The sequence below is a fragment of the Micromys minutus genome (genome assembly GCF_963924665.1).
Source record: "Micromys minutus genome assembly, chromosome: 5".
Lineage (NCBI taxonomy): Eukaryota > Metazoa > Chordata > Mammalia > Rodentia > Muridae > Micromys > Micromys minutus.
Window position 1 is genome coordinate 53,470,325 of NC_137974.1, and position 16,565 is coordinate 53,486,889.

Sequence of the window (16,565 nt, forward strand, 5' to 3'; positions counted from 1 at the left end):
GGGCCATCGTGTAATGCTTTATTGAATTTGAGTTCTGTGAATTACGTGGTGGAGAGAAATTCACCTGCTTAAGTCTAACCGAAATCAGCTCCTCTCTTCCTGTCAGTCTTCAGCGAGATCTAAGAAAGTCCACCACCCATATCAGTACTGAGTAAAAGGTAAAAAGACACCATTATCTGCTGTGACAGCTCTTGATGAGCCAGGGGACAGAGCCGAATGAATACATCTACTTACAACTTGCTTGGCGTGAGGCCATGAGCAGGTGGAGCTTGAAAATAGTCTTTCACCTGGACACGTGATCAGAACTCACCAAACAGGCCGGTAGCCTGAAGAATATTCTGTCTTCTCTTTAGGATGGAGGTTTCCTCAAATCTTTTTTTTTTTTTTTTTTCCCAGAGAGCTTTGAAGTTCCACAGAGCTGATAAAATCTATTTTAATCAGTGATTATGTTCAAAGAGGAGACAAACTGGAGGCCAGACAGGCTTTTTGTTCAGATTGGCCGGCTCTTTAACTTATCTGCTGGTTTAAAGAATTTATAATGAGCTTTTGGAAGTACTGATAATATTTATTGGAGGTTTTCTTTCTTTTGCAGTCACTGATGAATTTTACTTGTAATGACTTGCATACCTCTTTGTCGGAATGTAAAAAGGAAGTTTAGGAATTTATCAGTAAATGTATTCTTTAATTGAAAAAGCCAGAGCTCTCCCTTAACCATAAGTAATGACCAAGCAGGACAATTTTGTTTTCATCCGTACAACACACATTAATTATTTGTACGCTCTGAAGTCCCAGTGAACGGCCAGATTCTCATTTCCAGGGACGTGTTATTCAATATTTGGGACGTGTTGGGAATCCTTTTATCACAGTCATGTTTCTTTTTACTTCTTTTTTAGAAACAAGATTACTGATTTTACCTAATTTAGTTCAGTGCATTTATTGAAGCACCTATGGGACACAGAATGGCTGTACTCTAATTTGGTACCTCAGCAGGCTCTGTGATGTGACAGGGTGTGTCGCCTTTACATCCCATTTCTTTAGTATGCTGGATTGTTGGTAATGATGTCTGGATCAGTCAGTCATGAGAAATTAATACTAATGACCTTAACCTTCCCTGGCAAGACTGACTATATTTGACCTATGTAAACCGGGTAGAGGGGCCACATAGGTACTGAATTTGTCAGCCATTCAAACAACCAGGACAGGACCAAGTCTTTCGCTCCAGTGTCTGTGTCCTACAGCACTCATTTGCATCCAGATCATTCTACATTATTCTTCAGTACTTTAAAAAAAATTAACACTAATCATATAGTTCCTAACAATATTCAGGCATTTCCACCAGGGGGCACTCCCCTCATTGAAAGCTCTGGGCCAAAAAGAAAAAAAAAGTTTTCTGAAACACAGTAGATTGTCTACACTGGCTGCTGGGAGCTCCTTGTTCTTCTGGGGTTTGGAACACTGCTGGAGAATTGGCACATTCCAGGCAGACGAGCTGCCCTCACTCAAAGGGATGACTAAGTTTGGGGGAAAGGGCCCTGCGAGGCAGCGCACCTATGCTGACCTCAGATTCTTACCCATGTGATGATGTCTTCTGGCTGAGCCACACCCCTGATTTAGTCTTCTGTTAACTTGAAAGAAAGTGTTTCTGAGGTCCCCCCTCCCCGTCCCACAGCATGGGTTTGGCTTTCTCACTATACTTTTGCTTTAGAACATTTTTAATAGAGATATGTAAAATATTATTTGTCATTTTGAGGTTTGTTAGATGTCTAATATGAAGTGTTCTGGTGTATTGAAAACCTAAATATTTACAGGGTATCCTTTGCCCTGATTTGTTTTTTATTTTACCGATTGGTTAGTAGCATCATGCGGATTGACATTTCACAGAGCAAAGCCTCTGAGTGCCTTGGCTGAGATAGCCCGTGGCCTTGATTCTTTAGTTACATTAGTTGTAGATCACAATGACCATTTGAATGTATTTTAATGTTTCCCTTTCGTTTCTGTAGTCTGTATACACATAATTATTTTAGTATTTATCAACAACTTAAGCATAAGTCATTGAATTAAAAATTATACTGTTATCCTTGAGGATTTTGGGACATTTTATATATTGTTTGCTTTCCTATGCAATTGCCATACATTGCTTTCTCAGCCATGGTTTTTGTCTGTTTTATGCATGCATGCATGTGTGTTTTTTAGACTAGGTCTTAACTGTGTAGTCTGGCTGGCCTCAAAAGCACGGTCTTACTGTTTCAGCCTTCCTGGTGCTGGCACCTTGCCTTGTTTCCAAGTTGTGTTTGTTTGTTGTTTTTTTTTAAGTATGTAACATTTTGTGGGATCAGTGGCATAGACTGTGTGTATAACATGTCTGTTTCCATAAGACACATCAGAGATAGTCTAATTAGTTGGCCTAGTACAGGTTAAAGAGCTGGATGATTGGCTGCCCGTTTGAATCTGAGGTCAACTGACAGGATATTTTTGTGCTCAGTAGACATAGTTGTAGGTACTACTTAGTACCATGGGTAAAAGGACGGGTGCCTGGATTCCTAAGTACATATGTTATGGATGTCTAGAGGTAAATCCAGGCTTTGGTTACAATAAACCAACTGAGAGATTTATTTGTGACTAACTCAGTTCCTCAGAGCTTGGTGGACATTTCTTCCCTCCTTAAGCATAGGCTTATAAATCAAATAATGTATTTTAAAGGGACAGTGTTCTCTGTAATAAGTACTGTATCAGGCAGCTTGGTGCACAGCTGAGAAACTGTAACAATATCCAAGTGTTAAAGTTTTGGGGAGTCTGTTTTATTTTCTGTCACTCAAGTATACACTCTGACCATTTCTTTATGGTTTGGGTAGAGGTGGATTTTCAACTTATGCAAAAGTCTGGATGTAATTCTGCTGCGCTAACTATAATGGACGTAACTATCCTATGGTAATATGTCTAAGAAAAGGAAGCAGGCTGCAGATTGAAGATGCCTACCAAGTCTTAGCATGTAGCCAGCGCAGCCTTTGCTGTTCTTCCACTTCATACTACCCTCCAGATGTATCAGGAGGAAGTCATCCATCTAAAAACTAATGTCCCCCTCCCTAAAGAAAAACAAAAGTATTTTAATATTGAGTTGTTGAGGGAAGAAAAATACCTTAAGAGAAGTCTCTAGACATTTGTAAGTTTCTGCTGTTGCTAATAGTGATTTTTAGTTTTCAAGAGACTTGATGATATTCTTTTCAATGCGTCAAATTCTGGGATGGATTTTTACAGTGTGGAAGAGTGGTTAAATATTTCAGGTGTGATCTGTGGTTTCCGAAGTGCCGAGTTTTCAACATGGCACCCATCGGGATAGCACGGGAATTGTTACAGTTGCTTACGGTAGTCCATTTCCCTTAAAACAGCAAATTCAAATGACTCCCTGCGACACTCTGTAAATTGAAGATCAAGGACTAATGGATACCATCTGTATAAACAAAAGTCTTAGTGGTCTTCACGCACGTCCCGCAGCGTGCTCTGTGCTGTCTTCCCCACGCTTGGCTCATCCCTCTAGAAACGGCCTCGTGGTGAACATGCTGAGCTGTTGGTCTCCCTGTGCCTTTGTCTGGAAGCTTGAGAACTGTACAGTTCGGTGCTGTTGTGCTATGGGGATTTCGCTTCTTCTACCATCTCTCTTAGAAAGATTTCACGGCAACTTAAGCTACTCAGAGGAATGAGACCAATTAGGCCAGTTCAGTTTCTGCTGTATGTAAAGCAGATGCTTAATAAAAATCGGGGATACAGTTGAGGCCCGCTTCCCCGCTACTTCAGTTGTAGCTAATGTATTCCTATGCAGACTCAAAACCTCTGGCTGGTCACTTTCTAAAGGGCAAGGAAAAGGCAGAGGATAACCAGAACACCCCCTACCCCCAGCTGAATCAAGGAGCAACCTCACCGGGTATTTTTCTTCCCCTACAGGGATTGCTTTCTGAAATCCTCCGAAAGGAAGAGGACCCCAAGACTGCATCCCAGTCTCTGCTGGTAAACCTTCGGGCTATGCAGAATTTCTTACAGTTGCCGGAAGCGGAGAGAGACCGGATATACCAGGATGAGAGGGAAAGGAGCTTGAACGCAGCCTCCGCCATGGGTCCTGCCCCACTGCTGAGCACACCACCTAGCCGCCCTCCACAGGTGCAGCCTCTTCCTTACAGTTCTTTCTCCTGCCCTAAAAACATGTGGTGATGACTCTCAGCAAGAAATTGGATAAATAGATACAGATATTTAAAACTTCTGTCGCTCTGTTTGAGAATTTCATCCCAAATCACTAATTCTGATAGAAAACAATCCACTCCTAATTAGATAGAGGGGAAAAAAACCTGACTTGTGTTGCTCCAAGTTTTTAGGTTCTTGAGGGTTGAAGAAGCAACATATGAACTTCTATTGTTGTTATTACAGAGGCACCTAAACACCGCAGAGCAGAAGTAATAAGGCCTGGTTAATGTCACTAGTTTGAAGACTGCCATTTAAATAGTAAATAAAAAATAAATAAGGAATTTCATTTACATCTATGCTTTCCAATACGGACTGCAGCTGGTACCAATTACATATCATCTCGTTTGTAATCTTTCATAATTAAGTTTAATACAATCCTTGAAGGCAGCTTTAAATGGGACTGATAGAGAATTCTATCCATATTCCCAGAAATGGGTGCATTTTCTATTTCCTCAATTTTTTCTATTTTTAGGAAGGAAAAATAAAATCTACCTGCTAGGTAACTTTGTTGTGCGTTATAAATCAATTTTAAAAAATATCCTCATAATTACTATGAAAAGTCAAGAAATAAACTTTCAGTGCAAACTGTTGGATAAATTATACCAAAAATCCACCAGCAAGTACATTTAGTTTTTACTTCCATGTTTAGTTTTTGGCAAGTACAACCTGTAAAACTGTAATAGCTTTTTTTTTTTTTTTAAGTTGGAAACAGAACACAAATTCAGAGTATTAGTGTAGTATAATGCCACAATCAAACCATGTGTTAATAGTAATTTCATTTCATCAGTGATAAACAAAAGTCCATATATTTCCAAGTTCAGAAGTATAAGAAAAGCCCATCCAATTGGAAAAAAATGAAGCTGTCACAGGAGCTTCTTAAATGAGGACCAGACACGCTCTTCAGCTATTTGTCGAAGGTCTTGAACTGTTGACATAATGTTCTAAAGTAATTATTTCTAAAATTTATTTTTAATGAAAATCAGTCTGTCTTAACGTATATAGGAGCAGGCTGTGATAAAGTAATGCTGTTCTGCCAGTGGGAGGGGCCTCACACATAGCCTGCCTGTCTACACATAGCTACTGAATTGGATTGGTAATCTTGTCTATAAAAGATTCCCTAAAACACAGAGTTAGACTTTTTGTACATATGTATATGATTTGTAGAGGTGATTATGTAAAGAAGTAAACTTTCAGGGTTACCACACCCTTCCGTTTTACAGCTTCCATTCAGAGGGTGGTTCTATACCGCAGTCCTTCAGTCTGGCCTTAGTCTGTCTTGTTCTGAGGTGTTTAAAGTCTGTTTCTAATAACAATATGAAGTTTAGCATGGAACATGTTCTCTTTTTAATCTGCCCAATTATTTAATTTAGTGCCTTTACAGGTTTCATTTTCTAGGATTTGGGAGATTTTATTTGTTTCCTAAAAAATGATTCTGAAGATCACGTTAATCCTTATTCATTGAGGGTTGTCTGAGCCAAAGTTGTATTTGTTCTTAAGCAGTAATTTTCATACACCCTTAAGATACTATTCAATCGCTGCCCTGTATGTGTATTTATAAAGACACTGTATGTTAGGATTTGTGAGCCAGAAGACTTTGTCCTAAGTTTCAGGTTTCTTGGTTGAGACACTTTTTGCTATATTTATTTGTTCTCAAAGGGGGTTAAGAGCACCCAAGCTTGTAGTTGGGGTATTCAGCCAATGGTGAACATAAAACATGGGTAGACACTGTAGGTTCTTTGTGAGATGCTTCCAGATTTCTTTTAGCATGGTTTTATTGGCTGTCTAACCACATCCAGAGGCGATGGTCTATGTAGGTCTATGTGTCTTATTTGTAGCTCAGAGAATTAATTTGCGTTACTCAGTATCGTAACGGTGCTCACTGCCAACCAGTTACGTTCTGCCCGTTAAACAGCACGCTAAACTCTGAGAAATTCTTGATCTGTCAAATGAATAAAATTGGGGGACACATGCTCTCCAGCTTGTTGGGTTAGAACTGCTTTAAATCAGCAGTTGGAGGTAAAATAGAACCCCAAGAGAGGCTTTCCTGTGCTTGCTGCAGGCAGCTGAGCTGCCAAGGGCAGGTGGGAAGCACCACAGAAGGAGCTGGCCTACGATACTGGCTGCAGTTTTGTACATTCCCAGGGAAAGTCTTTGCAAAGTTACTATGCATTTCCTGTAAAAATAAAGAAATTTGAAACCTATTTTGAGACAAATTTTGGGTTTAGACTTGATCTCTGATTCTTTATGACAAAAAAAAAAAACCCTCAAACAACAACAACAAAAAACCCACCTCCCCCCCCAAAATAAAACAAAACAAAACCCCCAAAAGCATCAGAAGTGAAAGGCAGATGTCCTTAGGGACACTCGAGACACTTTTGAGCACGGGAGTCAGGAATCTCTTCAGGGTCAACATGTGTAGCTCACATGTTGGAAGACTGTGTTTCCTGGGCATCCTAGACCAAGGAGCTAAACTGTTGAGGAACTGGGGTTTTAAGTCATCTTTACCATGAGACTTACTTAGAGTGAGTCTTCAGAAAGATGTCCTACAAGTACCTTACCGGGAGATAGCCCAGTTGCAGAAACAACAAAGTTAATGCTGACGCAGCCATTTTGCTGCCCAGTGCAGACCTGTCTTGGGTAATGCAGCAGAGGTAACCAGTAACGGTCATTGTCCTCAGCCTAGGGTGGGAAGCTTTGGGCTAAACCTAATTGTCAGAAGCATATTTTCATAAATTGCATGCTGTAATTTATAAGGGAGAAATACCTTGTTGATAATGGTTCAGTTTTCTAAGTACTTCCCATACATTAAGTCATTGAGTTGTAATACCAACCTTTTGGTATTACAGGAGAAAAATGAAAAACCCAAGTGAAATGTTTTAATTAAAGTTTTCAAATCTTAATTAGATTTGTTGCATTTTCCTTTACCTCAAGAAGTCTCAAAACACAGCTTTTAGAAAAAGGGGGAAAGTCAGGGAAAATGGGAACCTGTTTTTAGACTTGGAGGAATGTTCAAGAATGTTGCCTGGATACACTAAATTAAATATTTGACTAATGATCCATTTGGAATGACTTTGCACAGTGATATTTCTGGTATTATGAAGAAAACTCACCTTCAAAACGTTCATAAGACAATGTCAGACTGTGTTACCCAAAGTTGCCTAATGAAAACATTAATGATTTGTCCTGCAGAACAGATGAGCTTAAGTTAATGCCTTCTGCTACTTGAGGTGTTTTCGTTTGTGTATTTTTATACATGTTGACTTCTGGAGTTAATTTCCCAATTTTAACTTTTGTGGGACCTGTTTCACAAGTTGTGATTTTAAAATGAATTTTGTAGTTCTTCTAAAATGTATGTCTTCTGCATGTCTTCCTGGGATTCCTTAGCTTCTAAGCGAGGTGTGATGTTTCCTAGAAATGTATTAGAAAATGTACTAAGTCCACACAAGGACTGTATAATTAATGTGGCCCTGTGGTGTTCTATCTTTCACAACAAGTCCCTCCATGATTCAGTGAAGTCCAGGTTCATCTTGACTCAGGTTCAGTTCCAGGCATGCACTTAGCACTTGAGAATAGTGGTACTTGTTGTAGATTCCTAGGGAAACCTTTTGCATACTTGTGGAATGTTTCTCACTGACAGTTGTCTTTCACAGAGTATGGCTATTTCAGGTCTAGATGTGGAAACTAATATTGTTCCTGTGAAAAGTTCAATCCACAGTGCTAAGTGCATTGTTACATAGAACTATTTTCCATCACCCCTACATAGGCCCATGAAGTTATCAAGAAGATGCAATTGTTACACCTTCGAAAAATACATTTAGATTAGATTTTTTTAATGTTAATTTAAAAACCATTAGCTTCTCAAACTTTGAATTCTGTGGGTAGGTTTAGCAAAGGGCTTATGCAAGGCAGATCCACCTTTTGATCACTGAGAAGTTTTCTAGCAAGTCCCCACAGAAGAACATATAACTTCCTGGTCTTTGAGAGAAGCACAGACTTCAGGAAACAAGTCTAGAGCCCAGCCTGGAGCAGGAACAGTTCCCTGTTGTAACAACTTGTCCAGTTTTAAAGTAGGGTAGTTTTATCACCTACTGTAGGCTGTTAAGTAGTTCAGGGGGTTAATGCGCATTCACACAAACCAGCCAATAAATATCAGCCTCTTATTCTCAAAATTAATTGAAGAGCATAAAACTTTAACTTCGTGTATGTAAGAGCTGCTTGTGGGCAGTTTCTCCTGTATCAAGTAGAGTGCGTTCACCACCCATAACAAAGGGGCATCAGTCCCGTAAGCCTGAACGTAAGATCTGAGGCATTTAGTGAAGAAGCAAAGTAGACTTTTCATATGAAACGTGTGTTCTCCTGTGCAGTGTTGTGCCTTGAGAAGTAGACCCCACTCTGCCCCCTTCCTTACACGGGAGGGTAAATAGAAGCTCCTGTTCTTAGCGACTTCCCTGACGCCACTGTAATGATGGCGTTCTATGCCCTACCTTGATGAAAGCTATTCCAGTTGCAACTGCATTTATTTCACCTCCTGTGCTATTTGTGGAGAGTGAAGAGTCGTTTGTTTTGCCTGGGATGAACTACTTTATGAATTTTAATGGATGATATAATATTAAAAGCTAAACCAGGATTAAAGAAGATTTTTTTTTTTTTGGTACTAAGCAAAAATAGTACTTAGTAGAGTGAAGGAGAAAAGATTTTTGTTTCCATATTTTACCTGGGGAAAAAGTCAGCTTTCATATTTTTGAAAAGCTGCCCAAGTCGGTCCCCCTTAAGCAATCTCTTGTGTTTAGGAAAAAATGTAGTTCTAGAATTCTAATGGCTTCTCAGTGATAAGATGCATATCTGGGCCAGCAAGAGGAGCTTTGCTAAATACTTTTAAACTGAGTAATGCAGCCAGGTACTGACTGTATATTTTTAAAGACTTTCTCCACATGCTTTTCATTTAATGCCTCTTTTTTTTTTTTTTTTTCCCTTTTATTACCCCCTCACCCTCAAAACAGACCAGGAAGCAACTATTTGCTTGGGTTTTGTGATTTAGGATTCTTGTTTCTTGGCTCAAGTTGTAACTGCTTTATAGAAAACTTAAAGAAATTTTTAGAAACAGAATCCCAGCAACTTAAGCTCCCCAATTTAACTTTTACAAAAGAAGTAGAATTGTTAAGAGCAGGCGAAATCCCAACTTTCTTAAAACCAGGGCTTTTGCTACACAGAATGTACCAAGGAACTGTTTCTTCCAGTGTGCTGGACTTTGGGGCCCCCATTTCCATGACATTCCATTTTCAAAGCAATTGAAATGGCTTTTCTCTTTCATTAAAGCAGTGAGAAAAATAGGTATTAGAAGGGACCCCATGGGGTGATCAAATCTACCCCTCTGCCTCAGAGCAAGACCACCCCAGAGCAAAGTTTCAAATCTCACCAAAGCAACTTTGTAGGCAATTTATGGTAATGTGTTAACTCTTCTGGCTCCTAAAGTGCTGTTTAGCAGATTATGGCTTCAAAGCCCTGTGGGTTTCTAGTGGCTTCCAGTCTTAATGTACCTCTTGCTGGTATATACCCAGAGCTGGAAAAGGAGCCCCAAGATCTCTTGCCACTCCCACTGAGACCAGGTGACAGCTTTACTTACCAGGCTGTCCTTGTGGCCAGCCCTCTCTCCACCTGTTTTCCTTCTGCTGCTGGAGTTCCGATAGAAGGTGTCTTGCTGGGTCCTGTTTTCTGGAGATAAGTCAGGGAAAAATGACTTTCCTTCAAGGTTGGAATTAGGATTCAGAGGGTACATTTCACAGGGGTCTTACTTTCAAGAAGTTAATCCCCTTATGGGCTAACCTCTGCTCACTTTCATGGAAAGTGGTTTGGGGACAGAGTAAAACCAACATAGAACACTGTAGTCTGACATGTATCATCTGTGCATATATCCGAGCATGTGCTTTTTTTTTTTTTTTCTGTTGCTCAGACTTTATTTGCAAGAGGGTAACGTTTCTAAAGGCTGCTGAGAATGGGCTCCTTTTTCCTTCTGCTGTGGGAAGCATGAATCTGCCTCAGGACTAAGATTTCAACTGCAGTCAGTCAATGACTAGGGAAACTTAGTTTATGCTGCATATGAAGGATGTTGAGACTGCTCCGTGTAACTACATGAGAAAAACGAAAATTGGAACTATAAGTAGTAATAGTATCAAACTTTAAGGTTGTGATTTGGTTTTCAACCCCTTAATCTTCGTTGGTGGGGACACTTCCCCTTAGCCATTCTTGCTGATCTCTGCTATCAAAGGCTTGGCACATATTTTCGAGTGAGTCTACATTGTAGAACTCACTGGTGGTATATATTTTGTGTAACTTAGAGAAATGTTCAATCGCATTTTTAAGAACTGTTTTGTTGTCTAGTCCTGTAAGTCAGAGGAAGTCATTGGATGCCAGGAAACAGTGAAATAATCGGGCAGAGCAGCTTGGACATCTTGTGTGCACCACCACCAGCCTTTATGATAATCGAGTAAGGTTTTCTCCCTGTTTCATGGATGGCTAGAAGATTTAAATATGCAGTTCCATAAATGGCTTTATTATGGAAGATTTTAAAATGAAACATAAGAAGGGAAGGCATTTTAAAAAAAAGTCTGAAATTAAAAAGGCCATAGTATATAGCAGCTATCTGTGAGGTAACTGTCTATTAGACACCGGGCACCCAGCGAAGATACAGTGCTGCGCATTACGGTTTTAATTGTGAATTTCCTTTGTTAGGGCTGAAATGGGAGATAATTGTGAGACAATTAGTTTAGTGTTTTCAAGTCTTTGAAGCTCCTCTCTTTTCCAGAAAACTTACTTTATGGCGTTATTTTTCCTGGTTGTCATCTGGCAGTTGCTGTCACATTACATATGCAGTCACCTGTGACAGTGTGACTTCCTGAGCTTAAGCTATCTGATCTCAGGGCAGTAGCTACTGCTGAATGACCGCACTGTTGATCACCTTGATCATAAAAGAAGTAGCGCTGCCCAGCTGGGATGCGGAGCCTCGAGAAGCTCTGACTCAATTTGGCTAATGAAAAATGACAGCCACGCTCAAAATGTTTTGTAGGTGAAAACAGCTACTCTTGCCACTGAGAGGAATGGGAAGCCAGAGAACAATACCATGAACATTAATGCCTCCATTTATGACGAGATTCAGCAGGAAATGAAGCGTGCTAAAGTGTCCCAAGCACTGTTTGCAAAGGTTGCGGCCACAAAAAGCCAGGTAAGAGCCTCTGACAGGCATTAGAATGTTCATCTGTGACGCCTATGGCACGGCCAACGAGAGCCATGTCTGTGTTCAGTGCGACTTGGCATCACAGAGCGGTTGCAGCCTCCAGTACTATGTAGAGAACTCTCTTGAGCAGAGTGTGGAGTTGTAGCTTGTAGACATTGGGTTTCCTGGGCCCCCAGCTCCTGTCTTGGGCATTCTCTGGATCAGTTAATAGTTGCTTTCAGAAGTGGACTATCATGTGTACAGTTTACTAGGCTGGTACATCACAATAGAAAAATGTAACATAATAGAAGCCACATACTGTTGCTTTGTCAGTCCTCAAATGACCTTCAGTTCTCATCCTAAAACCACTGTGCAACTTCTTCTGCAACTAGCCTACCTGCAGCTGTTCCACATTTGCTAAAACAAATCACACACCCCATTGTGTATTAGTGATTTTAGGTTTTTTTTTTTTTTTGTAGTTGTACACAAGTTGAATGGAATTACACTCAGAATACCTAACCAACTCTGATGACTTCATAGAGTTAAACTGCAATGAAAGACCTCTCCAGTACAGTTCAGAGACAACAGCTAGATCATCTAGCTTATTACCAGCATGATTCTCATATGCTGGTAATTGTTCACTAGAATCATCTGGTGGAAAAAGCTCATGGGTGTCGATCAGCCCTTCCCCAGAGTTTTCCCCATGAATACTTTTTAAAGACTTAGTACAACATTCCCTTCCCTTCCTCGAAAGGACTTGATAACACTGAGGTGGGATTAGGAGGCACACAGGGCTTGGGTAAGATTTGAGTAACTTGAAATGTTACACAGTTCTGTTTTCATAATCGCTAAGTGCTCTTTTGTAGAACATCTAACCATTGTCAATCTGTGATAAAACATTCAATTCCGGAGTAGTCGCCACATGATAAATCTATAACACACTGCTTTTTTGCCCTTCCAAATTTTTTCCTCTGTCTGCATTAATAACAGTCGTTAATGGGAGCTTTACTTTGGAAGTATGTTGCTCCTGTCTAAGTTGTAGGCCGGATGAATACTTAAGGGATATCTTGGAAATGGTATATGGAAATGATTGAACTCAAGCTGTGGACTGTAAAAAATTATAGCTTTATAGGCCGCATGCCTGCCTACCCTTCAATCACTGTCAAAGTGATAATTTCTACAATAATATGTTTCTTTTATTGTGAGATTCTAAACATCAAGTACTGTTTAAACATTAAACTGGATTGTTTATGTTAGCGCTGCACTCAGCATGTCATACATCGGGCCACCGTAATCTCTCATGGAATGTAAAATTCTGTCATGAATCATGGCTTGCATATCGGAAATTACTGTAATTTTGATTGGAAATTACAGGGCTCTTGAAATGTTTCTAATTATGATAGAATGTTAGAACCGCTTCAGACCTGTGTGCGTCTTCAGATGCACTCACTTCCTTGCCAAGACTAGTGAAGGAGAGAGTCCTGTCTCACTCTAAGGTCTGACTACTTAGTCTAATTATGATGAGGATCTCTTATTTAAATATATATTATTTTGCCTTTCTTTCTGATCCTACGCCGCCCACCCCACCCCACCCCACCCCAGCCTGCTCAGTTACATAGTAGGCAGTCTTCTTACCAGGGTCGGCCACTTTCTCCAAATCTTCAAAGTGGGGGAGAGAGGAAACAAAGCAAACAAAAAGTCATATGAAAACTTATCGGTACATGTCATTTAGTTGCCTGTCACCTGTCACTTGTCCTGTTTCCTTTCTGACCAGTGCCTAGCCACCATGACCTGGTTCTTAAGTGACAGCAGAGACTCCTCACCTATGGGTTAAACTACTGATTTAGAAACCAGGAAGCGACAGTTAGCCAATTCAGGTCTGTTTGGTATTCTGTAGAGTTTTTAAATATTGTCACTTTGCCCTTTGCCCTTTGCTGAACCTCAGGTCTACATTTCTACACTGTTAATGGGCAGCTTCTAAGTATCTCCCATTTCTCTGTATCCCAGGAACACCCCAAAATCACGTTCTCCCCTATTAGTGTTTGAAGAACCATCAAGGAACCCATTAGAAGCTGAGAGCCAAGTGGCCGTGTGTCTGTCATCCCCTTGTGTAGCTAGTTATCCACAATTGCGGATGTATTCAACCTCCTGTAGTGTTTCTGTGGGTTTTGTCCTGTTTATTCAGTTACACATTATACTGCCCTTGTGTGAAAACACATGCAGACATTGAGAGGGATTACCTGGGAGCCCAGAACCTGTGTCACAACGGGGAATCTGACCAACAAAGGTGGCCAATGAATTTCTTTGTTCTTCTGGCCTCATGTTAAAGGAAACAGAAAAGCTCATGGAAAGTCTTCAAACTGACTTTCACATGGTAAAAATGTGTAACTTCTAAGATGATTCTTTACACTTCACATGAGCAGGGGCTCATCAGAGGGAAATAGCATTCCTCCAGGTAGGGTGTGTATAAAATATATACATACAAACCTTTATGGTACAGAGCACAGTACATAAAGGGACAGCATTTTCTAATGCGCTCAGTAAGTGATTCTGTCCTCTCCATGCAGAACAGTGGTTTATGTATCATGTATTTATGTATCAGAATGCCTTCCCGTTTAAGAGGCAAAGGATGTGCTACAAGTGGCTGATGCAAGGAGTATTTTCTGTACAGGCAGCCTGCTCATGTCGAGTCTGCCTTTTAGCCTGTTCTACCTCATCTCATCCTTTTGATGAATAATAGAAATGAGATTGTTTTAACGCTAAAAGAAATGTCTAAATGAAATATGCAAGGGAAAAGCGGAGGTAGGCTACTTCTGTGCTTGGTTACAAAAGCAGGCTAATGCAGACCGGAAAAGGATGGTGGGCTTTGAACAGAATTCGGATAGCTACCAGTGAATACATTTTCTATTTCAAATAAGCAGCGTTTTTTTTTTTTTCCAGGTGAGTCGGATTGGAATTTTATCCCACGTTTAGTCTGATAACATTCAGGTTATTATGGGAGCAGGATTTGCTAATTTCACTGTTTTAAAGATTAGTTGTGTCAAGGTTCCGTCACCGCTCATCGGCTTCACTGTCTTCATCTGGGAGATGGAAGCGGAGGTTTCTCCTTAATAGTGGCAGATGTTAGAATCTAATTTTATTCCACAGCAAGCCCCCGGAGAGCTCTGAGACTTCAGGTGTGTGTCCAGCAAGGGGACATTAACTGCACCGCAGGCCTTACCGTCCGTGTACATGCGGTTTTTACATTGATTTTTATGTTTGTGGCGTAGAGTCTGCAGACCCACTGCCTGGGCAGAGTCGAGGGCGTTCGCCAGGTCTCTGTTCATGTCCGCAACCAGTGTTCTCGCTTGCTTCTCAGAGCACGGTATTTCTTCTAGGTGTAGTACAGGGCTGCTGCAACTACATCTGACTGGACCTTCACTGCAATCCTTTTTAGGCTCTGCAGGAGGGACAACTCTGCCTACCATGGTGTGGAGCTGGATTAATGAGTAGTGTTTATTTTTTATTTTTAAAACACATTTGAAGAGAGAGATGATTGGTGTTTTTGTTTTTCTGTTTTTTGTTTGTTTTTTTTTTTTTTCACTTAAAAGTAGCACAACTTGTAGAATAGAACAGAAAAACTAAAGCCATTTATGTTTCTCCTCTCAGTTTCAGACACTTCTGTCTGTGAGCTGCAGGGCTATGACGGGAATGAGAGGGAGCCAGGGAGAGGGACAGATCTTCTATGTTCCTTTGGTCCTGGGTTAAAAAAAAAAATAAGCATCACTTATTTGAGATGTCTTAAATACAATTAAACTGTCACAAATTGGGGGTGGGCAGATAGAAATAGGGCTAAATATATAAAAGAATTTATAGTGGCAACACTTAGAGATAAACCAGGGAACCCGTGCTACCGCATCCCAGCCAGTTAGGACAACGTGGTTGGTTTTATTCAAGCAGAGTTGTACTAGGTAGAAGATGGGTGTGTCACGTCTGTGTTATGTCACAGACGCAGCCGTGGCACAGTTCCACCTGTGCAGACTGTATTTAAGGCACTCAGGAGGCCCCACAGACATGCGAGTCACAGTTCCTCTAATTTCTGGTGCTACAACTCTCAGCAGCAGTCTGATAAGATCCCTGTGGCGTGTGTGCCCTCAGAGCCCATCTCCTAGATGTGCACAAGTTCCTTGGTGGGGGCTGGTCCTTTGCAAGCTGTACCTACCTAGTTCTTCTTTCTAGGGGGGTGGAGCAAAACCTTGGTCCTTGGCAGCTCAGGTCTCTCTGTGTCCCCTTGCCCGAAGGAGGAAGGGCAGGAGGAGCCTTGATGAGAACAAAGAGGAGAAAGAAGCTGGAAGCAAACATAACCTCCCATCTCCCATTACTCAAGCTTAGCTCATGCTTGACAAAGGCCCTGTACGGAAGGAGTTCACTGGTTTCTCCTTTAGGGTCTTTGTAACCAGTTGCTGAAAGTAGCATATATATTAGAACTAGGGATCCATGTTGTTGTAGTTTTCCAGAATCCTGATCTATTTATAGTTGAATATGAAACCAGCCTAGTGGAGTTGGTGGCTTCAAGTACCAGCCACTCTGACAACATGGCCTTCGTCACTGCATGGCAGACTTTTTCAAGACTAGTTAAATTTGTGGATCTAAACAGGATTAGATTTCTGTGCTCTGAAACATGTTCGGTAAGTCTAAGGTTTGGTCTCTCAGGTCCGGCATTATTAAATAAACTGTGCATTTGCCCATTCTTGGCTAAAAAGGTACGCAAAGGGATATTTTCACCTTAAATACTGTTCCTGCCTCAGTGCAATAGAGACCTTTGGCTGTCTTGTCACTATTTTTAAAAGATTTTAAATCTCATTTTTCCACCTCTTGAAAGCTGCGTATTCTTTTTGCTACCAGCTTAGTTGGTTTGACTGTTACAAATACAGTGGGATCCATTGAGCTCAGGTTTTCCATGTTTAGGAACTTCAGGTAGAATTTAGAGAATTGGACCAGCTCTGGAAAGAAGGACTTCAGGAGGGAGGAGGCCATGCTACAGCCGGCATGAGCAGCTTTAGCGTCTCCTTTAGCCACAGGCCACTCTCTGTCCTAAAATGGTAGCCTGGGCCACAGGGTGTGGACTGGGAACCTCAGAGGT

The 16,565-nt window shown here is 40.8% G+C and overlaps 1 protein-coding gene across 4 annotated transcripts in view; it reads left to right on the top strand.

Annotated features, from left to right (window-relative positions):
• Window positions 1–16,565, top strand: part of SATB1 (SATB homeobox 1) — a 70,481-nt gene that overhangs the window by 31,480 nt on the left and 22,436 nt on the right. For all 4 annotated transcript variants that reach the window (XM_080916912.1, XM_080916913.1, XM_080916914.1 and 1 more), the window contains exons 8-9: window positions 3,940–4,152; window positions 11,297–11,452. In XM_080916912.1, the coding sequence (XP_080773038.1) occupies window positions 3,940–4,152; window positions 11,297–11,452 (369 nt within the window). The remainder of the gene's footprint in view (window positions 1–3,939; window positions 4,153–11,296; window positions 11,453–16,565) is intronic.